This window comes from Microcaecilia unicolor, chromosome 8 (assembly GCF_901765095.1).
Source record: "Microcaecilia unicolor chromosome 8, aMicUni1.1, whole genome shotgun sequence".
Classification (NCBI taxonomy): domain Eukaryota; kingdom Metazoa; phylum Chordata; class Amphibia; order Gymnophiona; family Siphonopidae; genus Microcaecilia; species Microcaecilia unicolor.
Window position 1 is genome coordinate 142,646,074 of NC_044038.1, and position 25,331 is coordinate 142,671,404.

At 44.5% G+C, this 25,331-nt stretch overlaps 1 protein-coding gene across 1 annotated transcript in view; it reads right to left on the reverse strand.

Annotated features, from left to right (window-relative positions):
- Positions 1-14,286: 14,286 nt before the first annotated feature.
- Positions 14,287-25,331, reverse strand: part of SLU7 (SLU7 homolog, splicing factor) — a 53,270-nt gene continuing 42,225 nt past the window's right edge. The window contains exons 15-16 of the mRNA XM_030211182.1: positions 20,845-20,949; positions 14,287-16,936 (exon numbers count right to left, since the gene is read on the reverse strand). Of these exons, the coding sequence (XP_030067042.1) occupies positions 16,757-16,936; positions 20,845-20,949 (285 nt within the window). The 3' untranslated portion in view covers positions 14,287-16,756. The remainder of the gene's footprint in view (positions 16,937-20,844; positions 20,950-25,331) is intronic.

A 25,331-nucleotide genomic window follows, 5' to 3' on the forward strand; every position in this document is an offset into this window, starting at 1 on the left:
CTGGCGCTCACCCGAATCAAAGCAAGCAAAGCTACGCGCTGCTGCTCTATCCACGACGTTGTCGTTCTTTATTGCATTTTTATTTGAGCTCACTTATATTTTCAAACATGCCGGCTTGTGCAGCATAATCGTTTTTAGAGTAGTAATTACTTAGTTCTAAATCGTAATCATTGTGTCATTTGGAGAGGCTGGTTACTCCCTGTATTCGTGCAGAGATGTTTTCCACCTAGTAAAGGGCCACCAAACCTGACGACATGCTATGAGAATCAGGTGCTTAACAATAAGCCTTACTATGTATAAGTAAAATTTAAAAAAAAATTAATTAGGTTGAAACCAGGGAGCATTTAACATCTTTTTTTTCCTGTGCCTACATCAAAAGAAAAAGATGGCATATGGGAGCTTGCTCCTTTTGTTTTGTGGAATGCAATGGTATAGTAAAAAAATGCACTTGCCTTTTTTTAATTACTACGATTTCACAGGGGCATATTGAATAAAGAGGGAAGGGCATCCTTCATGAAGTTCTGTCCAGAGTCAGTCTAAAGGTGCCAGAATTGTCCAGTTCAGCACACTATTGGTCTCCAAGTTCATTGAAAGTTAATTATGTTCAATAGAAAATAAATATTATTATTTGTTACTTTTGTATCCCACATTTTCCCACCTATTTGTGGGATCAATGTGCCTTACATAGGACCGTAGTGGCGTTTCCTAGTTCCGGAATAACAAATACAGGTGTTAATTTAGTAGAATAGGGTCATGTAAGGTAGGTAAATTAGGGAACTTAGGGAGGAAGAGGGGATTTGGGGTGTGTCCAATAACTTTCAACTATATGTATTTAAAAATGCCCATTGATAAAACATGTTTTCAATTTTTCTTGAAGATCCCATAACAACTCAATTGCCATTATCCTAAAGGAACTGAATTCCAGAATTTAGACCCTACACAGCTAAATGCTTCTACATCACTTATCTTCACCTTAACTGTTGAGATATTTTCAGCAGTTCTGAATCATGTGTGATTAGACCCTGCAGTGTTATAACATTTTAAAGTCTCTGAAGTGAAATAATTGATTGTCAAAAGATGTAATGTTCAGTGTCCACTAGCATTGGGCACTTGGAGACACATGTGAAGGAACTCATGTTCTCCATGTAAAGGACCATGATCTGTCCTTCACATAGGAAAAAAGATCAGGTGAAGGTGCAGGCAAGCATGCAATGCCCATTGGGCTGTCAAGAATTCCCAATGCCAGCCAGCAATTGATGGAAGATGATCAGTATTATGTTGGTGTGTCTGAATCAATCACAAACAGAATGGATTGAGAGATGCTTGCTGGCTTATGCTGCCCTCTATTGGTAAATGATCAGAGTTTCACCTGCTAGGCATGTCAACATTACTCAACAACCGAGTTGTAAGTGATACCCATCTACTGGACCAAATAATGTATGCTTGACAAGTTTTGCAATGTCTCTCTTCATCAGGCTAGCTCTTGAAAGCTTATCAAAACAGATGATGTTAGTCCAATATAAAAGTGTCACCTACACCTGTCTCTCTATGTCAGGTGTTCAGCGCTGCATGTGTCTAGTAGCACTATACAAATGATAATAATAATAACTTAGCTGTTGACCCTAATTTCTACATATCTAAGTACACTAACACAGCAATCACAATTACCTGCTAGAAATCTGATTGCTGGATGGGGATTTGTTTATAAGTTTTAAGCCTTTTGGGGAATCTCTGTCCTGTCCTGTCCTCCCCTCCTCTCCTCTCTCAGTGACTCTATGCCTCCTTCTCCCTTTCCTAAGTTGCCGTGGTATCAAATATCCTTTCCTCTTGGATGTCTTGACTGATCCCATCTCTAAGAAACTGGAGCTGCTGGAGAGACTTCTGAAGATCTGTAAACTCTAGCCTGCATTTTGCATCCCCTCTGTCCTTCAGACATTCCACCTTCTCTTCGCTGGATGTTGGCTCAGGGTGCTTGCTATGTGACTATTTCAGCACAGTTTCATTATTACTACCCCGTATTACATATTAAGGGCACTTGCTTTAAACTTTGTTTTAATTTGTTTATCCAGTCCTTATAAGCACATGGCTTTGCTTTTTAAACCCAAACATGAATCTTAAGGGTGGTTGAACAATTAGGCATAAACTGTGTTGTTCTTGACTTTACTTGTTTTGGACTGCTTTGGATCCTACTGATCTATACATCTGCTGTGTAGAATTTTGGAAGATAGAAATGGGAAAATAAAAATTAACTCCGCTATTTATCAAGCCGCTTGGCAATGCCAACACAGCCCATTCAAAGTGAATGGGCTTTGTCAGCATTGCCACTCCAGCAGCCACTAGTGTGGCTTTGAACAGGGGGCTAAGTTTTAAATGTACTCTGTAGAAGTTGTTTACTTTTGTAATGTATGGATGCCTGTTCTGGTGTGTGCATGTGATAATGTTTGAATAACTGTTTATAATTATGACTATGATTTCTGAACATGCAGCTTCATTAAAGGACAGACTTTTAAGTGCGCAGTTGGGTATTTATGCTAATCTCAACTTTGTTAAATGTTTCAGACATATCCATCTACTTGTTCCCATGATATAACGGAATTCTATTATTCTCTCTCACTGTATTTTCAAATGTAAGTCACATTGAACCCATTTGCTTGGGTTAACATGGGATATAAATGTTAAAAAAAAAAAAAGTCCTCCACCTTTAAAGACACTGCCTATCCAGCTGGATGGTGATGGCACAAGGAAAACCATCACCATCCAGTCTGGTCTAGTGAAGATTAACTTAAAAGCGCATGTTCCCTAGCTGGGCTCTAGTATTACCATATCGATAATGCAACTATACCATGCCTCTGTGGTTATGCTTCACTAATAAGTTAAACTATTAACTGGTTTTCTTGAAAGAATTATGACTAAGAACAAAAACATATAGGAGTGGCCTAGTGGTTAGAGCACCAGTCTTGCAATCCAGAGATGGTCGGTTCAAATCCCACTGCTACTCCTTGTGATCTTGGGCAAGTCACTTAACTCTCCATTGCCTCAGGTACAAACTTAGATTGTGAGCCCCCCCTGGGATAGAGAAATAGCCAGTGTACCTGAATGTAACTCACCTTGAGCTACTACTGAAAAAGGTGTGAGCAAAATCTAAATAAATATACTTATTTATTCAATAGCACAATTCCTCATGTACAGCCACAAAACCTTTTAGGGTGGCTAGAAAGAACATAGTATTGCCACACTGGGACAGACCGATCGCCCATCGAGCCCAGCATCCTGCTTCCAACATTGGTCAATCCAGGTTACAAGTACCTGCCAGGATCCCAAAACAGTACAATAATTTTTATGCTGCTTATCCTAGAAATAAGCAGTGGATTTTCTCCAAGTCCATTTTAATAATGGCATATGGACTTTTAGGAAGTTATCCAAACCTTTTTTAAACCCCGCTAACTGCTTTTACTACATTCTCTGGCAACAAATTCCAGAATTTAATTACACATTGAATGAAGAAGTATTTTCTCCGATTCATTTTAAATTTACTACTTTGTAGATCATTTTGTGCCCACTATTTTTGGAGTGAACAAGAGATTCACATCTCCTCATTCCACACCACTCATTATTTTATACGCCTCTATCATGTCTCTCCTCAGCCCTCTTTTCTCCAAGCTGAAAAGCTCTAGCCACTTTAGCCTTTCAACATAGCAAAGTCGTCCCATCCCCTTTATCATTTTCATTGCCCATCTCTGTACCTTTTCTAATTCCACTATCTTTTTTGAGATGCAGTGACCAGAATTTCACACAATATTTAAGGTGCAATCACACCATGGAGCAATACAAAGACATTATAATGTTCTCATTTTTCTTCACAATGAGCTCCTGTTATTATCGACCAGATGCAAGATATAACAGTTTTCAGTTTTGGCACAGTATAAGCCACAAGAAAAAATTATAAGAAAACCAATGTACAGCATTAGGGGCTTATAGCCCATTTAGTTACGTTTAAACAAATGAGAGATCTGCATGAAACAAAAGGTAAAATTATGTATAATCATACCTGATAATTTTCTTTCCATTAATCATAGCTGATCAATCCATAGACTGGTGGGTTGTGTCCATCTACCAGCAGGTGGAGATAGAGAGCAAACTTTTGCCTCCCTATATGTGGTCATGTGCTGCCGGAAACTCCTCAGTATGTCGATATCAAAGCTCCATCCGCAGGACTCAGCACTTAGAGAATTACACCCACGAAGGGACACTCTGCCCAGCTCACCACCGCCGAAACGGGGGAGGGGAATTAACCCAGCTCATCCCCACACAAGTGGGGGAGGGGAATCCGTCCAGCTCATCCCCGCGGAGCGGGGGAGGGACACCACACCCGCCGATGCGGGGGGATCTGGCTTATCCTGCAACCGCAACCGCGGGAGGAGCTGACTGACCCTAACACCGCCGAAGCGGGAGGGGTACAAAGCTGCCCTACAGCCGCACGAAGCGGGAGGGAGTGCCGGCAGAATTTATGTCTCAATCCAGCCCCGTAGAACGGGGGGGAGAGGAATGCAGCAGCTCACTGTAACACAAACTCGTCTCAACTCTTGAAGAATCCAAGTGAAAAAACTTGAACACGAAGTCTTTCTGAAGTAACTGAAGACTAAACTTGAACCTGAAATGCAACCAGAATAAAAACAGTACAGATATCTGGGAGGGCCTATGGATTGATCAGCTATGATTAATGGAAAGAAAATTATCAGGTATGATTATACATAATTTTACCTTCCATATCATCAAGCTGATCAATCCATAGACTGGTGGGATGTACCGAAGCAGTACTCACCCAGGGCGGGACATTGAAATCCCTGACCTCAACACTGAAGCTCCAAACCGGGCCTCCGCCCGTGCAGCCACCGTCAAACGGTAATGCTTGGAGAATGTATGAGCCGAAGCCCAAGTTGCCGCCTTGCATATCTCTTCCAAGGAGACGGATCCGGCCTCTGCCATCGAGGCCGCCTGAGCTCTCGTGGAGTGAGCCTTCAGCTGGATAGGCGGCACCTTCCTTGCGGCCACATAAGCCGCTGCAATGGCTTCCTTGACCCATCTTGCCACTGTAGGCTTAGCAGCCTGCAGACCCTTACGAGGACCTGCAAACAGAACAAACAGATGATCCGATTTCCGGAAATCATTGGTCACTTCCAAGTATCTGATGATGACTCGCCTCACATCCAGATATTAAGAGCAGAGTACTCCTCTGGGTAGTCCTCCCTACGAAAGGAAGGGAGACAGAGCTGCTGATTCACATGGAAGCGAGAAACAATCTTGGGCAGAAAGGAAGGCACTGTGCGAATAGTCACTCCTGCCTCAGTGAACTGCAGAAAAGGCTCTCGACATGAGAGCGCCTGGAGCTCGGAAACTCTTCTGGCTGAAGTGATAGCCACCAAAAAGACTGCTTTCCACGTCAGGTCTTTCAGAGATGCCCTTGACAAGGGTTCAAAAGGCGGCTTCTGCAATGCTCTTAGCACCAGGTTGAGATTCCACGCAGGCACCACTGAGTGCAGAGGAGGGCGCAGGTGATTAACTCCCTTGAGAAAGCGCACCACATCTGGCTGCGAAGCCAGGGAAGCACCCTTCAGGCAGCCCCTGAAGCAAGCCAGAGCCGCTACCTGGACTTTAAGGGAACTGAGCGACAGGCCTTTCTCCAGACCTTCTTGCAGGAATGCCAACACTGAAGAAATTGGAGCAGTGAAGGGAGAAAGTGAGCCTGCTTCACACCACGCTGCAAATATACGCCAAACCCTGGCGTAAGCAGTAGAAGTAGAGCGCTTCCTCGCTCTTAGCATAGTGGCGATGACCTTGTCTGAGAAGCCTTTCTTCCTCAGATGCTGCCGCTCAATAGCCAGGCCGTAAGACCAAAGGGGGAGGGATCCTCCATCACCACGGGACCCTGATGTAACAGGCCCTGCTCCACTGACAGCCGCAGAGGATCGTCGACTGAGAGCCTGATCAAGTCCGCATACCAGGGACGTCTGGGCCAATCCGGACCCACCAGGATTACCCTGCCGGGATGCTTTGCCACCCGGTCTAGCACCCTGCCCACCATGGGCCAGGGTGGGAACACATAGAGGAGCTCTTGTGTCGGCCACTGTTGGAGAAGAGCATCTACTCCCAGGGATCGAGGGTCCCGTCCTCTGCTGAAAAAGCGCGGCACTTGGCAATTGGCCGATGACGCCATCAGATCTAGGCTCGGCCGGCCCCAGCGCTTCGTGATGTCCAAGAACGCCTGAGCAGATAGTTGCCAGTCTCCGGGCTCCCAGGTATGGCGACTGAGAAAGTCCGCCTTGACATTCATGACTCTGGCAATGTGGGCCGCTGAAAGCTGCTCCAGGTTCGCTTCCGCCCACTGGCAAAGATTCATAGCCTCCTTGGCTAGAGGGGCGCTCTTGGTACCTCCCTGGCGGTTGACATAGGCCACAGCCGTGGCATTGTCTGACAGGACCCGTACAGGCTTCAACACCAGTACCGGGATGAACTCCAAAAGCGCCAACCGAATGGCTCTGAGTTCCAGGAGGTTGATAGACCACTTTGCCTCTGCAGGAGACCAGAGCCCCTGCGCTGTCCTTCCCAAGCAGTGGGCTCCCCAGCCCAACAAAGAGGCGTCCGTCGTGACGACAATCCACTCTGGGGTCACCAGAGGCATTCCCGCAGACAACTTGTCTGTCTGCATCCACCAGCTCAGCGCCTTGCGCACTGCTGGGTCCAAGGGAAGGCGCACAGCATAATCCTCCGACATCGGAGTCCAGCGCTGCAGCAAAGAGTGTTGAAGTGGTCTCATATGAGCCCTGGCCCAGGGCACTACTTCCATCGTGGCCGTCATAGAGCCCAACAGCTGCACATAGTCCCAAGCCCGAGGAGGAGAGGCTACTAGGAACTGGTCCACCTGAGCCTGAAGTTTGACAATCCGATTGTCTGGCAGGAACACTCTGCCCACGTGGGTGTCGAATCGAACTCCCAGGTACTCCAGGGACTGAGTCGGGCGCAGCTGGCTCTTCTCCCAGTTGATGATCCATCCCAGGGAGCTCAAAAGAGCAACTACCCGGTTCACAGCTTTGCCGCACTCTGCATAAGAGGGGGCTCGGATCAACCAGTCATCCAGATAAGGATGGACTTGTACCCCTTCCTTTCGTAGGAAGGCCGCGATGACCACCATTACTTTGGAAAAGGTCCGCGGAGCAGTAGCCAACCCGAATGGGAAGGCTCTGAACTGGAAGTGTCGTCCCAGGACTGCAAAACGCAGAAAGCGTTGATGAGGAGGCCAGATGGGAATATGCAGGTACGCTTCCTTGATGTCCAAGGATGCCAGGAACTCTCCTGCCTTCACTGCCGCTATAACAGAGCGGAGAGTCTCCATGCGAAAGTGCCGCACTTTCAAGGCCCGATTGACCCCTTTGAGGTCGAGGATAGGCCGGACAGAACCTCCTTTCTTTGGTACCACAAAGTAAATGGAGTAACGTCCCTTGCCAAGCTGACTTTCTGGCACCGGAACGACCGCGCCCAGGCGGATCAGATTGTCCAAGGTCTGCTGCACTGCCACAGCTTTGACCGGAGACTTGCAGGGAGAGAGTACGAACCCGTCCTTTAAGGGTCGGCAGAACTCTAGCTTGTAGCCGTCTCTGATGACTTCCAGCACCCACGCGTCTGAAGTTATTGTGGTCCACTTGCCCAGAAACGAGGACAGCCGCCCTCCAATCTGCACTGGGGCGTGGACCAAGGCCCCGTCATTGGGTACGAGACCCTGGGGGAGGACCGGAGGGAGCACCTCCGGGATGGCAGTCTCTGCGAAAGGAATGCTGCTTGGGGGAGAAATTCCTCTTGAAGGAAGAAGGGGCAGAGGAGCCCGACTTGCCCGGGCGGTACCGACGGGCTTCCTGCAACCGTCCTCTAAAGGTACCGGGACGAGTACTAGCCCGAGCCCTGACCTCTGGTAATTTCTTGCCCTTAGACGTGCCGAGATCGGTCACGATTTTGTCCAGCTCGACCCCAAAGAGCAGCTTGCCTTTATAAGGCAATCTAGCCAGGCGGGATTTAGAGGCGTGGTCAGCAGACCAATGTTTCAGCCAAAGCCACCGCCGCGCAGAGATTGTCTGAGCCATGCCTTTAGCTGAGGCCCTCAAGACATCATACAGCAAGTCTGCCAAATAGGCTAAGCCCGATTCCAGGGCCGGCCAATCAGCCCTCAAGGAATGATCCGAGGGGGAAGCCCGCTGCACCATAGTCAGGCACGCCCTGGCCACATAGGAGCCGCAAACTGAGGCCTGCAAACTTAAAGCAGCCGCCTCAAAGGACGACCTTAAGGCCGCCTCCAATCTTCTGTCTTGGGCGTCCTTTAGGGCCGTGCCACCTTCCACCGGCAAAGCCATTTTCTTAGTCACCGCAGTGATTAAAGAATCCACGGTAGGCCACAGATAGGCCTCACGTTCACTCACAGCCAAAGGATAGAGGCGGGACATAGCCCTAGCCACTTTAAGGCTCGCTTCCGGGACATCCCATTGAGCCGAAATTAAGGTGTGCATGGCATCATGCACGTGGAAGGTTCTAGGCGGGCGCTTCGTCCCCAGCATAATGGCAGAGCCAACAGGGGCTGAGGGAGAGACGTCCTCCGGAGAGGAAATCTTCAAAGTGTCCATGGCCTGTAACCACAGGTTGGGCAAATCCTCTGGGCTAAAAAACCGCGCTGCAGAGGGGTCATCCGCTCCATCCGAGCGGGGATCTATCTCCTCCAAGGAATCCGCAAAGGACCGTTGGGAGACCTCAGACACGCTGCCCTCATCTACATCGGAGGAGACAAAGTCCTCCAAGGCCTGGGAATCAACCCGAGGGCGTTTACCTCTGGGAACCTCAACCTCTTTACCAGAAGAGGGAGCAGGGGCAGCATTTTGCATGAGGAAAGCCTGATGCAGCAGCAAAACAAACTCGGGGGAGAAACCCCCCAGACTGTGCACTTCCGCAGCCTGGGCAACAGCCCTAGACGCACCCTCAACCGGCGCTCGCAAGAGCGGGGGAGAGACATGCTGCGCATCCAAAATGGCGTCCGGCGCGACACTCCGCGAAGGAGCCGCGCGGGAAGAACGGCGCTTAACTTTAGCCGCTTTTGTGCAGTCGCCCAAATTAAGGGCGTTCATGGCATTAATGTCTCCAACCTCAAGGGCGGCCCACGAAGAAGCCGTCCGAGCCGCGTGGCCGGCCAAGATGGCGGAGGCGAGGAGCGGGGGATGGGCGTTTATGGCGGGAAAAACCGCCACGCCAGAGGAAGGACCGGGACATTCATCGGTCACTAAACTGTCACCCATCAAGGGCGAATCAGGCTGTAAAACCCCCGCATCCCCTCTAGAAGCGCTCCAGCGATCCGGGGAGCGACCCTTTGCGCCCTCGCCCTCCGACGCCATATGCCACGAGGAGAAGAATCGGGGAACCCCCTGCCCGCTATAAAAAGGTAAAATTACCTGCTTGCCGCTCCGAGCTGTAACGAACTGGTGTCCCAGTGAGTAGCTGCAATGAACGTTTAAATAAACGTCGAAATAAACGCCTTTAAGGACGTTTAAAAATTTTTTTTTTTTTTTAACGGAGCCAGCGGGAGGGGGGAGAAAAGGAGGGACCTGGCACCACCAGGTTTGCACTTGCTCAAAAGAGCCCTCAACCCCAGGCCTCAACAAAACCTAAGGATTAGGCTTGGAGGCCTAGCCAGAGCTGCTGCTGTGTGTGACCACCACCTGCTGAGATAGAGAACATACTGGGGAGTTTCCGGCAGCACATGACCACATATAGGGAGGCAAAAGTTTGCTCTCTATCTCCACCTGCTGGTAGATGGACACAACCCACCAGTCTATGGATTGATCAGCTTGATGATATGGAATATTTATTTTTACTATTTTAACTTATAATACCATTCTTCCCTGAAACATGCTCAAAACAGAATAATCCATTTGTGTGTCTAAAATGTAAACTTCTACAAAAGAGATGGACTGAAGATGATTCCATGTGCCCCAATGAAAGGAGTTTTACTTCCATTTAATTTCAATATAGTCCATCTTTATAACACCAGGCTTCCCAAGGCTCGAAACTCATGCGAACAACACAACAAAAAAAATGTTCTACTCCATGTGGAAACTGAAGAGAATTAGATCATTCTTTCCAAGATCTGTCTTCCGCAGTCTAGTGCAATCACTCGTACTCAGTCACCTGGACTATTGCAACTCAATATACACAGGATGCAAAGAACAAATACTGAGGAAACTTCAAACAGCCCAGAATACAGCAGCCAGACTCATCTTCGGAAAACCAAAATACGAAAGTGCAAAACCCTTACGGGAGAAACTACACTGGCTACCACTCAAGGAACGCATCACTTTTAAAGTATGCACCTTAGTCCACAAAATCATTCACGGCGAAGCCCCTGCATACGTCTGACTTAATAGACCTGCCACCCAGAAACGCTAAAAGATCGTCCTGAACCTTCCTCAATCTCCATTTCCCTAAGTGCAAAGGCATAAAATACAAAGTACTGCACGGATCGACCTTCGCATACAGGAGCACACAACTCTGGAATACACTACCACGCAACTTGAAAATGATCTACGAACTGACTTCCGCAAATTACTGAAGACTTATCTCTTCGAGAAAATCTACGGCAAGGATCAAAACACATGAAACCCATACAATTTAATAGATACGCACCTACACACTCTCTCTTGAAGTCTCCTCTCCCGCACTCCCACCAATCCTAAAACCCCACCCACAGATAAAATTAGTAGACCTTCATGTCCCCCGATACTGTTTTGTCCCCCTTTCAACTCGCCACTGTTATATTCTGCTGTTCTATTCCCGAATATCCCAAATTTACTCTGTCTTTTACAATTCTTCCTAATGTAACCTATAAGCGCACTGCAACCAACTGTACTCCCATATACTCCGCTGTTCCATCCCCAAATGATACCCTGTATTTACTTTGTTTTCTATAACTCTTCACAATGTAACTCAGAATTGTACTGCAACCAATTGCACTTCCATCATTCACAATGTATTGTAAGCCACACTGAGCCCGCAAATAGGTGAGAAAATGTGGGATACAAATGCAAATAAATAAATAAAATAAATAAGGCAGATTACAACAGTTAAGATGAACCCCTTTTATCAAATCATATGAATACAGCCAGTAGGGCCCCCCACCCCGGTGGGACAGCACTTCACAGAACCAGGACACTGTACCAGTGATTTCACAGGAGAATACTGAAAGGTAACTTTAAAACCATACAAGAACGTAAGACCTTTGAAGTCAGAATGATTGAATATTTTAACACCCAACAGAAAGGACTTAACAAGGACCTGGGGTTCCTAGCCCATTATAAACCATAAAGCTGTATGTCTCTGTTGATCACCCCACCCCTCACCTATCCACACCCATCCTGTTAGAATATCAATGATATGCTTTGATGTCCCCATGCATACCTCCGACCCACCCCCATCCTCTCACCCTGTCAGACTGTCATAGTAATGCTTGAAGGTTTTCACTTATATACACTGTCAGCTAGCACATTTGCTTATTTCCAATCTGACGAAGGGCAACCTTCGAACGCTAATCAAGAAATGCATTAAGTTATGTCCAATAAAAAAGGTATCATCTTATTTTCTTTTCCATGTTTTATTTTGTTTGACTTCTATTGATAATCAAATCATAATAAACTTGAAACCACCCAGGCCTCTCTATACAGCCCCACAGTTCAAATAGTTGGGTCTAGGCCAGCACAGGAGGAAGAACTGGCCTAATGGGCAACTGTTCCACTTTCTCCTCAGCGCATTGTGTGATCTCAGTGGGGGAGGGGAGAGATCGAGTAGAGCAGCTGCTGCCAGTGCTTATGCCAAACTGTGCACATTCTTCCCAGATTCTATTATGGAGACTAAAGTTGTGCACACAAATCAGCACACATTGCTGATTTGCATGCACAACTTAATGAGCCAATCAGCACCAATAATTAACAACCAGCTGGCCTTAATTGGGAGTTATGCACACATAATATTCTATAACAATGTGGCAGTACTCCTATAGTGTATAATTTCAAGGGGGTATGGATAGGGACGTTCCCACATTGTTACAGAATAGACTCGATCAGCACCTAGGGGTCCACAGCCGTAAAGGACCCACTCTTTCCTAACTTCTCCTTTCTTCATTTTTTTTTTGTTACATTTGTACCCCGCGCTTTCCCACTCATGGCAGGCTCAATGCGGCTTACATGGGGCAATGGAGGGTTAAGTGACTTGCCGAGAGTCACAAGGAGCTGATTTGTGCTCAGGGGCCCAGCATACTGTTAGTCCACCCTTTGATGGGTCTGTACTCCAAAGAAAATCTCTCTCTCTAGTCAGCTGACCAACTGCTACAGGGGGATTTGAACACCACTTAGTAGCATTTTTAGATTTTACTCGCACCTTTTCAGAAGTAGCTCAGGGTGAATTACATTTTTATTTATTTGTTACATTTATATCCCACATTTTCCCACCTAATTGTAGGCTCAATGTGGCTTACATGGTACCATAAAGGCGATCACTAGTTCCGGTATGAATACAAAGTGATGTAGTGGTAGAATAAAGATCATGTGTTACAGACACATTAGGGAATCGTAGAGGGGAAGAGATAATTTGTGTCCAGTACCATCTTTGGTTTCATTGTGTTGCAGTTGTTCAAGCATTAAAGTTGGGTTGGTTTGGTATGCCTTTTTGAACAGGTTGGTTTTTAGTAATTTCCGGAAGTTTAGGTGGTTATACGTTGTTTTCACGGCCTTAGATAATGCGTTCCATAGTTGTGTGCTTATATAGGAGAAGCTGGATGCATAAGTTGATTTGGATTTGAGTCCTTTGCAGCTTGGGTAGTGGAGCTTTAGATATGTTCATGTTGATCCTGTTGTGTTTCTAGGTGGTAGGTCTATTAGGTCTGTCATGTATCCTGGGGCTTCGCCGTAACTTTATGAACCATAGTGCAGATTTTGAATGTAATTCGTTCTTTGATTGGGAGCCAGTACAGTTGTTCTCGGAGTCTAGCGCATTCGAACCGCGTTTTTCCAACTATAAGCCTAGCTGCCATGTTTTGGGCAGTTTGAAGTTTCTTTATGATTTGTTCTTTGCACCCCGCATTGATTCCATTGCAATAGTCTACATGGGTTGGTTCCATACCATCAATGAAATTTTCGATAGTGGTAGTGTTCTGACGTAGTGTGTTGCGTAGGTTTGCAATTTTTTCATTGAAGTATTTGGCAAGTTTGTCAGCGGATGGGATATCTGTATTGGTTGTGGTGACTGAGGTAGTGTCTAGTAATTTGTTCATGAGTTGGTATAGTTTTTTCGTGTCTTTGTAGTCTGGTCCTATTTTGGTTTTGTAATATGACCTTTTGGTTTGTTTTATTGTGTATCTGTATTTTCTTTGCAGTTGTTTCCAGGCGTTGAGTATGTGTGTATCTTTTATTTTTTTCCATGCTCCGAGTTTCCTGGATTGTGGTTTTAGTTTTTTCAGTTCTTCGTTGTACCACGGTATTGAGTTGTGCCTGGGTGAGGTTCTTGTTAGTATGGGTGCTATTTCTTCTAGTATGGTTCTGCATCTTTTATCCCAGTCTGAGAGGTAGGGAATGGTGTCCGTTTGTGCTGTCCATTCATTGTTGAATATCTGTTGCCAGAATATTTCTGAGTCTATTTGGCCTCTTGTGCTGTAGGTTGTGTGTTCTTGTATGCGGTAGGAGTCCTTTTTCCGCCAATGGAGGGATAGGTTTAGTTTAAAGTGGTCTGACCATGTAATTTCTTTTATTCCTATGTTCTGGTCTTTGGGCAGATTGTATGAGATGAGGTACACTGGATATTTCTCTGTCCCTGGAGGGCTCACAATCTAAGTTTGTACCTGAGGCAATGGAGGATTAAATGACTTGCCCAAGATCACAAGGAGCAGCAGTGGAATTTGAACCGGCCACTTCTGGATGTCGACGCTATGGGTGCTCTACCACTCCTCCAATGCCTCCCTTGTATACAAATCTCATGCATATTCATTGCAGATATCCTGATAAGTTGATTGGCAAGGTGGGTACTCCAGGCTTAAGAGGCAAGGCAGCCTGTGTAAAGGGTGAAACTAGATCCAGGATTCAAATAACATTCCTTTAACAATTATTTGGTCATTACACAAAGTCTTAAGTTCAGGGAGTCATTTTCAGTGTACAATAGAGCAAATCATAATAATTAATATGGTTTACATTGTGCATAAAAAAGTGACACGGGCAAGTTTTTAGATTTTATTTTTTTTTCATCTGAGCTTTAATACAGATTTTATTTAGTTTTTTAAACTACCTTTCTGAAAATGTTCAAGGCAGTTAATGAAATAAACACAGTATTATATAGCCAATAAAAACATGACCATTTTCCCCCCAAAGTGCACAATAAGAATATATTCTCCCTCATCTTTCCTTTTTGCCAAGGTACCTCTGGAACATCTTCCCTGACCGTGCAGCTCATACATACCTTGCATGCCTCACACAAGTCCCTTATGTATCTTTAATGAGAAGTTCGCAATAGAGGGATTCCATAATAGCCTAATTCAAACAAGCATGGCAGCAAATATTTTTTTTTTTGGGGGGGGAGTCTTCTCCTCTTTCTCCCATTTTGCATCTATAACAAAAGTCCTCCTAAGCAAAAGACGGACATCATTATGTTAACCACCGTATAAACAAAGGAGCAGTATTCATCACTGTAATAAGCTCTCTCTCATCAATTAGCCATTTTGAAAAAAAGTATTGAACCAATCATAACTGAACATTAGAGATGCAGCAAATAAAATAAAAAAACATCTGAAATGAAAAATAAAACAGCACTTTACAAAAGTCAAAATTAGCAGCATTGATGCACAATGTAAAAATCAGTGATTTTGCTATTCAGAGCCTTTTCAACAGCTAACTTTGATTTCTTCAATTTACAGCAGTTATGCCTTTTAACCAATTTAGGAAAACTTAAGAGAACTGAGGCTTTAAAATGAGCACCAGCAAAAAAAAAAAAAAAAAGGTAAGAAGCTCACACAGATATAATGAAAGCTCCAGGACATTCACACATCTTACATATATATGAATCCAAATATAATCCATCTGGGTCTTTATGTACCCTTTGATATGTCCTGCAAGGCTGGTGCAGATAGGACAAACACAAGTTATCTGGCAGGAAGGGAGCACATGAACACTCACCCCCCCCCCCCCCCCCCCCCCACCATTTCTTCCTTTGGAAAGAAAGTTAAACCCCATAAAATCAGCAACAAATGGGAAAATAGTGGCTCTCTTCCCTTTCTTTCTGATTTTGCAATTCAACTGGTGATCCAAAGTAGGAAGAGAGAAGGCCACAGGAGAGCAAGGGCCTTCTGCTTTTTCTCTAAACAGGACCATGCTGGATAGTAAAGGCTCTGGTTTCTCTCACAGTAAATCTGAACTCTATTGTAACTAGGAAGCCCTGGTGCATGCAAGATTACTACATAGGCCAATCAGCCCAATACCAATGCTCATCTTGAAAAAGAATACATACACATGGCAGCACAAGACTTACAAATAGTCATTTTAGAATAATTTAAAATATCCAATGCTATTTGTAATACATTAAAAGCAGAGGGCCTGTTACTGCTTACAGTGCTCTTCAGGGTAAGGCCCAGGGGCAAGTGGCAGGCCCAATCAACTAAATGCAGCTTTCTCCCTCTTTTCACCAATAAACACACACTTCTCCTCTCCCGTTCTGTGGAAGCTTGCAACTGGTGCTACCGCCACACAGTATCTGAATTCCAACACTGTTCTCTAATGATCATGAGAACAATGCAAGAGTTCAGGCATTTCTTGGTGCAAACTCAGAGCCACATGGTGCCAGAAGAAAAACAGAACAGTGAATCCAAAAATCAAGCCACATAAAGCTGGTTGTGACTACTTGTGGAACAGCTCCAGAGGTTGAGGAGAGGCAGATTAAACTGGGGGGAAAGCCAGCTTGAAGGGGATGAGCACAGGGGACACAGTGGAGGTTAGGACTAGATAGCTAAGACTAGGAGAGGTGTGTGTATGTGTGTACTGACAAAGAATATTGGGGGGGGGGGGTGAAAAGAAGTGGCGAAACAGCATAAAGGGATGAGATGGGCTGAGACAAAGCTCCCAATATTGCTCTGGATCAGCCTAGTCATTTGAGAGGTGCCACCACCCACCACATACACCCTTGGTGCAGGGTGCTTGTCATTCTGTCCTACAAAGATCTTGTTTCTTACATTGGTAAAAGAACTTTTCAAAGTGGTCTCCACTGGAAAAAAAAAAAAAAAAAAAAAAGATCACTGGCCCAGACACTCCTGCAGCTATATCCAAGGCACCTTTGTTATTGTTCTGGAGGTAACAATTAAATGCTATGGGTTTTAATGGCTTCCCTATGATGACTAAAGTCTGCAATTTGAATGTGGATGGGTGATTGCATATATCAAATTGCTGAATCTCTTGGACATCTGTGCTTCCCCATAACAAAGAACACTTTTATTCTGAGATACAGCCAGGCTGTGGAATATTCAGTATTCCTTGTAAAAAAGGAAAGAGTAATTTTGTCTCTGCAACGATTCCAAATAAACTTATCAAATGGTAGAGAACGCGACAGACTTCACATTTGTTCCCAATATCACCTTCCAAAGTCTATACTCAAAAGAGTATCAGTAAGATCCATCGGCATTTCAAACCTCCTGTAAATAAAATTACTGTCCAAGAAAAGAGGCCATGGGATCATCCGGCCTCTGGCGTTTCATTCTGTATGCTTCCATTTCCTCCTCGGTGGGCTCTCGGCTCTCATATATGCTATTGTATGCTCGCTTCCTCTCATCTAACTGCATGATCTCTTGAATATGTTTGAGACGAGCCTCCTCTGCATTTAGTGCCTGAAATAAAAATCATAAGGTTTATGAAGAACTGGAGATGAAAGTCAGACATGAAGCAATAATTCTTTTAAAGCTGACCGTACCAAATAAAAAAAAAAACTGGGTGAAATGACTTGCCTGAGGTCACAAGCAGTGTTAGTAGAATTTGAACCCTGGCTTCCTCACTGCCTGCTACTCTAACCAATTAGGTAACTCCTCTATTCTTATCAATAAGGATGTATCTGTCCATTTTAAAAGTGAAAGCAAAGAAGGGATTGTGAAGAGCCTTACAAAACTGCCGCATTTATTCAATTCCATTTTTTTTTTAGACACCATTAAATATTGTACCATTAACAAACTAGGGGCCTTGTTTACTAAGGTGCGTTAGTGTTTTTAGCACACCTACACTTAGTGCGCTAACCATGTAGGCTCCTATAGGGATATTGTAGGCACATACATGGTTAACAGGCGTTAAAAATGTACTATAATGTTGCATAGTAAACAGGGCCCTAGGGCTTAAGCGTCTGGCCTAGCCCAGTCAAACTAACTGTAAAGTGAACAGCCATAAGACGCATGAGGTAGCACTCTTCTAAACAAAATAAATACAACTAAGTAATTTAACAAAAAATAGGCTCACTCAATTCTAAACCCCCTTCCCCCCCACCCCAACCACCACATATACACTAGTGATGCCTCATAATGAAAACAAAAGTGCTTATGTGCTAGATTCTGGAGGAAGCCATGGTTTGTAATCCCTGGACATGAGCTCTCACCATAGACAGGGTTAGAAGGGAGAGGCTGGAGGGTGAAAATAGGTGCAAAACTCCCCTGAAATTGTGAATAAAGGCTGTATCCCCAAGTAGGAGCTGGTTCAATTTAAGCAGAAAACCTAGAGAATCAGGAAGAAACTGCTGAACCAAAAAAAAATTTTAAGCCTTTTCTGGCAGAAGTGGGGACATTCCAGGAACAGAGATGTAAAAACTAGTACAAATCAATGGAAAAAATAGATAGTGCTGGTAAACTTTCAGACCCAATGTTCTGGTGTCTAAACCCAATACTACAACTTAAGGCAACAATTCAACATGGTGTTTTCAAACCACACCATTGAAACATGTTTAAAAATATACATGAAAGAGGTTAATTCGCCGCACCTCGAGTACTGTGTGCAATTCTGGTCACCGCATCTCAAAAAAGTGGCAAGGGCTGTTCAGCTTGGAGAAAAAACTGCTGAGGGGAAGTCTATAAAATGAGTGGAATGGAACTGTGTAGATGTGAATCGCTTCTTTACTCTTTCCAAAAATACTAGGACTAGGGGGGCACGCAATGAAGCTACAAAGTAGTAAATTTAAAATAAAAATCGGAGAAAATATTTCTTCACTCAATGTGTGATTAAACACTGGAATTCTTAGCGGGGTTTAAAAAAAAGGTTTGGATAGCTTCCTAAAAGAAAAGTTCATAAGCCATTATTAAGATGGACTTGGGGAAAAATCCACTGCTTATTTCTAGGATATCAAAAAAATGTTCACAGAGTGTGTGAATGCAAATATAGTAGTCTTAAATAGTCTTAGATATTTCGATACTTATAGATTAAAGTGAAGGAGAGTCTCATATAAAGCACACGGTGATATTATTTTCACTCAATTGGTGAATCCATTACACGTGTTTATAGCTTAATCATTGACTCGACCTCCACCCTCCAATTGTATTGCCAAATAAGACTTGCTCTACTTTTTTTTACTCGTATATTTATCAATAATGCACACTGCACTTATCTTAGGCAGATTGGTGCGCTCTTAAAACCCCTTAGACTCACACATACACATGCTTTAGAAAAAAAGCGAATCTGACCTAAGTCTGGGTGATTTTCAATAACACAGAACCCAACAGTAATAGAAACATAGAAACATGACGGCAGATAAAGGCCATATGACCCATCCAGTCTGTCCATCCTCTGTAACCCCTAATTCTTCCTGTTCCTAAGCGATTCCACATGCTTATCCCATGCCTTTTTAAATTCTGGAACAGTCCTCGACTCCACCACCTCCACCACCCTTGCTGTGAAATAATACTTCCTTAGGTTACTCCTAAGCCTATTCCCTCTTAACTTTGTCGTATGTCCCCTCATTCCAGAGCTCTCCTTCATTTGAAAAAGGCTCTCTTCCTGTACATAAATGCCCTTGAGATATTTAAACGTTTCTATCATGTCTCCTCTCTCCCTCCTCTCTTCCAGCGTATACATGTTGCAGTTCATAAGCCTGTCCCTATAATTTTTGCATTCAAGACCGCTTACTAATTTCATAGCCACCCTCTGGACCGACTGCATCCTGTTTATATATCTTTCTGTAGGTGCGGACTCCAGAACTGCACACAGTACTCCAAATGAGGCCTCACCAGAGACTTATACAACGGCATTATCACCTCCTTTTTCCTGCTGGTCATGCCTCTTTATGCACCCAAGCATCCTTCTGGCTTTGGCCATCACTTTTTCTACCTGTTTGAAAGCTTTAAGGTCGTCAGACACAATCACCCCCAAGTCCCGCTCTTCCTTCGCACACTGAAGCACTACACCCCTTATACTGTACCGTTCCCTCGGATTTTTGCGATCCAAGTGCATGACCCTGCATTTTTGGGGATTAAACCTTAGTTGCCAAATATCGGTCCATTCCTCCAGCTTCGCTAGGTCCTTCCTCATGTCATTCACACCCTCCAGGGTGTCCACCCTGTTGCATAGTATCATCCGCAAAGAGACAAACCTTACCAGACAGCCCTTCCGCAATATCGCTCACAAAGATGTTAAAAAGAGCCGGCCCTAGGACCGATCCCTGCGGTACTCCACTGACGACCTCCTTTTCTTCAGAGCAAGCTCCATTTACCACCACCCTCTGTCTCCTACCATTCAACCAATTTTTTACCCAGTCACTCTAGGTCCCACACCGAGGGCACTCAATTAATATTGCAATCTCTCATACTGAATGCTTTTCTAAGACAATTCATACTGCTACAAAATCCTCAAACTGAATATCAAACATATAAATGGCAAGAGGCGTACTCACTCGCAAATGCGCAGTAGAGACCCTCTCTGTCTCACCCCCTCGTCAATACGTGATGACGGGGGCGTGACAGAGAGGAAACCTGTGCACCTGCGAGTGAGGGAACCGCCGTCACCACCGCTCCCCACCCCAGGGTTGCCGCTACCGCTCCCCCCACCCATCCGGAGTCGCCGCCACCACCCACCCCGGGTACCTGGCTTCACTATTCAAACCGCCGGAACGCAGCACACAGCTCATCTGAGCTGCCGTTGGCCTTCCTTACCTGCCTGTGTCCCGCCCTCGTCGACGTTACGTCACACGAGAGCGGAACACACGCAGAGAAGAAGGAAGGCCAACGGCAGCTCAGATGAGCTGTGTGCTGCGTTCCGGCGGTTTGAATAGTGAAGCCAGGTACCCGGCCCAGGTGGAGGGGTGGCGGAGGGGACTCCGGGGGGGGGGGGGGGAGCGGCGCCACCGCCGACTCCGGGGGGAGGGGGGGCCTTTCAACCCCCCCTTCCTTTACTAGCCCGTTTTTACGGGCTCAACGGCTAGTCGACACTGAACACTCAGACCAAAAAGAACATGACAAAACAGGACCAAATAGATATTAATCTGCCCCCTCCAACCCCATCATCTATCTAAACCTGACCAAAAGATCGGTCACTCCAATGCCTCATACATGTGATTTAGAGTGACTGATCTTTACAGCTCATACCACTAAAGGCATCATTACTATTATTTTCTAAAGTACTATCAGATGTACACAGTATTGAAAGGCTAGCAAAGGAAAATAGAGAGCAGCAAACAAGTAAAGAAAGCAGCTGGTGAAATTGCTGAAACGGTTATAAAACATGAGGCTGTACCTCCAGAAAAGGTGCCTAAGCAGAGTTCAAAGCCTACCTTCTTCAGCTTCTCTTGCCTCTTCTTATCCTCATCCTCGCTCTCAGAACCTGTGCTCTTCTTATGCTTCTTCTTTTTCTTCTTTTTCAGTTTCTCCTGATGCAACTGTAAAGTGAAACAATCATATTAAAAAAAAAAGAGAGAGAACTCATAGAAGAAGATACATGGGAAAGATTAAGGATCTTTTTTTATAATATGAACTGGGAAAAAAACAACAACCAATTACTACCCGGGTACATGTGTAAGGTGTATTGGAGTGAACAATCTTTACAGCTCATTCCACTAACAGTACCATCATTATTATTTTCTAAAGTACTACCAGATGTACACAGTGCTATACAGACTCATAGTAGGAAATCTGAATTTAGGTCAGACCTTTCTCAGTAAGGCAAGTTACAGTCAGGTAGAGTAGGTATTTTCCTGCTTCTGGAATATTAAAATAAATACATAAGCACTGCCATACTGGGACAGATCAAAAAGGTCCATCTAGCCCAATATCCTGTTTCCAACAGTGGCCAATTCATGTCACAAGTACTTGGCAGGATTCCAAAAGAGTAAAAAGATTTCATGCTGCTTATCCCATGAATATGCAATGGATTCAAGCCCACCTTAACAAGTTTATGGGCTTTCTTTCAGGAACCTATCCAAACCATTTTTCAAACCCTACTATGCTAACCGCTTTTACCATATTCACTGGCAATGAATTCCAAAGCTTAATTATATATTGAGTGAATTAATTTTTTCCAATTTGTTTTAAATGTACTACCTTAGTAACTTTGGTGTGCTCTCTAATCATTGTACTTTTAGCATTCACATCTACCCATTCCACTCATTTTACAATGAGTAGAGGATTTCAATCTATCATCCTTAGCCATCTCTTCTGAAAGCTGAGCAGTCCTAACCTCTTTAGCCTTTCCTCATAGACGTGTCCCATCCCCTTTATCATTTTCGTTGCCCTTCTCTAATTCAGCATATATGTTTGAGATGCAGTGACCAGAACTGTACAAATCATTTGAGGTGCTGTTTCACCATGGAGTGACACAGAGACATTATGATATTAACTGTTTTTTTCTCCAGTCCTTTCCTAATAATTTCTAACATTCTATTTGCTTTCTTGGTCATCGTTATACACGGAGTAGAGAATTTCAATGTGTCATCACTGATGACACCTAGACCCTTTTCCTAGGCGATGACTCCTAATGTGAAATCTTGCACATCTAGCTATAATTTGGGTTGCTTTTTCTAAGTGCATCACTTTATACTTGCTCATATTAAACGTCATTTGGATGCCCTGGCTCCCAATCTCATAAGGTCATCTTGCAATTTCTCACAATCCTTGTGATTTAACAACTTTGAATAACTCTGTCGTCAGCAGATTTGATCACCTCACTCATTCTCATTTCCTGATCATTTATAAATATGTTAAAAAGCAGTGGTACCAGCACAGAACCACTATTTACCCTTCTCCATTGATAATACTGATCATTTATCCCTACTCTGTTTTATTTTAACCAGTTCTCAATTCACAATAGAACACTGCCTCCTAACCCACGACTTTTTAACTTTCTTGGGAGTCTGTCATGAGGTGCTTTGCCAAATGCTTTCTGAAAATCCAGATACAGTGTTTCAATGGTCTCATCTTTATTCATGTTTAGTCTACCTTAGAAAATAAATGTGCATAGGCATGGTTTAATGCTACATGTTCAGTAATTTTGTTCTTTATAATGGCCTCTATTATTTTTCCTGGCAACAGTGTCGGGCTTACTGGTCTATAGTTTCCTTGGACACCTTGGAACCTTTTTAAAAATTAGTATTATATTGGCCACCCTCCAATCTTCAGGTATTACACTCGATTTTAAAAAGACAGAAAAACAAGTAACAAAATAAACACTATGGAGGGAGGGTTTTGAGTTAAAACTGTGGGATCAGCTGCAAGAAGTCTCAGAGCTATCCAGTTGATGAGGCCTGCCCAACCAATTAAGTCTTTCCGCAGAAAATCCTTGCCTAAGAAACTTATCTAGATGAGAGCAAAGGGTAGGTGGGTAACAACGTTAACGAACTGTATTACAGGTTCTCTGTGTTCAGCAGGATAAAAATCAGCCACATATGGGTAACATCATCCCTAAAGGCTCAGAATCTAAAAAGACCGCTGGCCAAGTGTAAGTGCTCCCTATTCTATAGCTTAAACTAACTTTAACTATAAGGGGAGGCAGGAGAGATTATGTGGCCGATTTGTCCTACTGTCCATCAAAAAACCCATGTTACAAGTAGGTTACCTTACTATCTCACTCCCCCTTTACTCTGTTTTATACACATTGCTTCTTGGGCAAAGGTTTTCCTGTGAATTAACTTAATTGGTTGGCAGGCCTCGCCAAAGGGAGCGCGCGCAGACACCCAGAGAGCAATGAAGACTCTTCTGGATTCTGGGAAAGCAGATCCAACCTGTGCCATCAGGTATGACATCATCCATCTGTGGCTAATTTTGTCCTGCTTGTCCATGGAGAACCTAAATAGCAAGCTATCACCAGCAGTTTAAGGTCACTGCCTTCTCTGAAAGCCAAAAAAAAAAAATCTGAATTACAGCAAGCATGTAATACTGCACCACCTCATTTGCTTATGTGAAGAGATCTGTAGGGATGTCTCACATTCAGGTGACTCTTACATCTTTAGCTTGAATCCAGGCAGATCTAGGCTCCTCAGGCATTCATAGCTTAGAAACTAGCATTGAAAATGAACCATCTTTCCTTTGCTAATTTGATAACAGCATCAGGATTTTCTCCGAAATAAGCCCAAGGTATAAGCTTCACATTTGTACCCAAAAAGTTCAACCATCAAACGTAGAGGGGAGAAAAGGGGCACAAGGGTTGTTCTAGCATGCCTCTCTCCTAAAGCAGAGAGGAGAGGACTCCTGCTGTGTTCTATTTGGCTAGCAGAAGGAAAGAGTAAGGCCTGATTAAGAAAGATATTTCATGCAAAATCATCAACTCCAATGATACAAACAAGTCAGTCAGAGAATAACAGCTTTCTGTTCTGTAGCTGCATTTGTCTGTCTTCTGGTCTGAAAAGTGGCCTGATTATGCAGCCTAACAGTACAGAGTGCAAAACACTAAATTCTCTATAGACAATAACTTGGATTCTGCTCTTCTTACTGCTCAATTTACACTGAAACAAATTCAGGAAAGAAACTGATCCTGTACAACGTTCTGAATTCTACTAGTACTAAACAACTAACTATGGGAACCAGGTCCACAAGCAATAAACCTCTTTTTATTATTATTATTAGCATTTGTATAGCGCTACCAGACGCACGCAGCGCTGAACACCTGATACAAAGAGACAGTCCCTGCTCAAAAGAGCTTACAATCTAAATAATACAGACAGACAAGACAGTTACGGGTGAGGGAAGTAATGGGTGAGAAAGGAGGAAGGGACAAGGGGAGGGCAACTGTGGCTAGGAGATAAAAGCAGCAGCTTTAAAAGAGAAAGGACAGTAAACTCCTGACAACCCTTTGAAAAAAGGTAAAGAGATTACAGTCTTACAGACATTTATGCCAAATTAGAATTAGTATTTCTCTATTGCAAGGTAGCACATCCTTTCTATCTATGCTGTGTAAGATTTGCTGTCTTACACTGTGTCTAGCTTCAAGAATAGAGTACAGAACCTACTCATAGGGCTGGGAGTGCTACAAAGGGAGAATGTTTGAGTTGCTTCACAACCTCCAGCCATGCCAGTCCCCCCCTCCCCCAGGGCAGTCCAAGGCTCTATCAACCCCCACGCCCATAATTCAGCATCAACCCTCCCCCCCACCCCACAGTTGGCCAACATCTCATTTCTCTTTCCCTACCCCCAACCCCTATCACTTCTTCTCCTTCCCTTCTTGCTTCTGGGCCACTGCCAACACCCAAATACCTTCTCCTGTGTTGGCCCCCAGCTTAGAGTGAGAACTACATGGGCACTGTAGGTATAGGTATGGAAAGGTGCCATGCCCACTTGACCTCCTCTGACAGAAGTCTGCCTGAGAGGTTGGTGGGACACAGCAACATTTAAGAATGGGCCTGTGCTTGCAGGGCTCCAGCACTCAAACTTTTTAAAGCTTGGGACCAACGCAGGAAGATGTAAGCAGGGAGGAGGCAGGGTCCCACACGTACAGGAAGTGCACCACTCCCACCCCCCCACCCCCTTACAAAAAAAAAGAAAAAAAAATTCTGGTATTCTAGGCCAATGCCCAGTCTACATAGTGGCAGGGACAGCTCCAAATATAGTTACACCTACTGCCTGGCTTAAGGACATACTTCTGCTAGGTTCTGAATGTGCAGACTGCACCCTCAATAGAAGGGCTGCTGTGTATAGGAAGCGGAGGGGACCCCCACTATCTACAAAATGAAAGCTCATGGCAGCACAGCTTCAGAAGTACTTCACGGTTATGAAATCACTGACTAATGGGCAGGGGCATATCCTGACTTGGTGAAAAGCCCAAAGCCAGGCC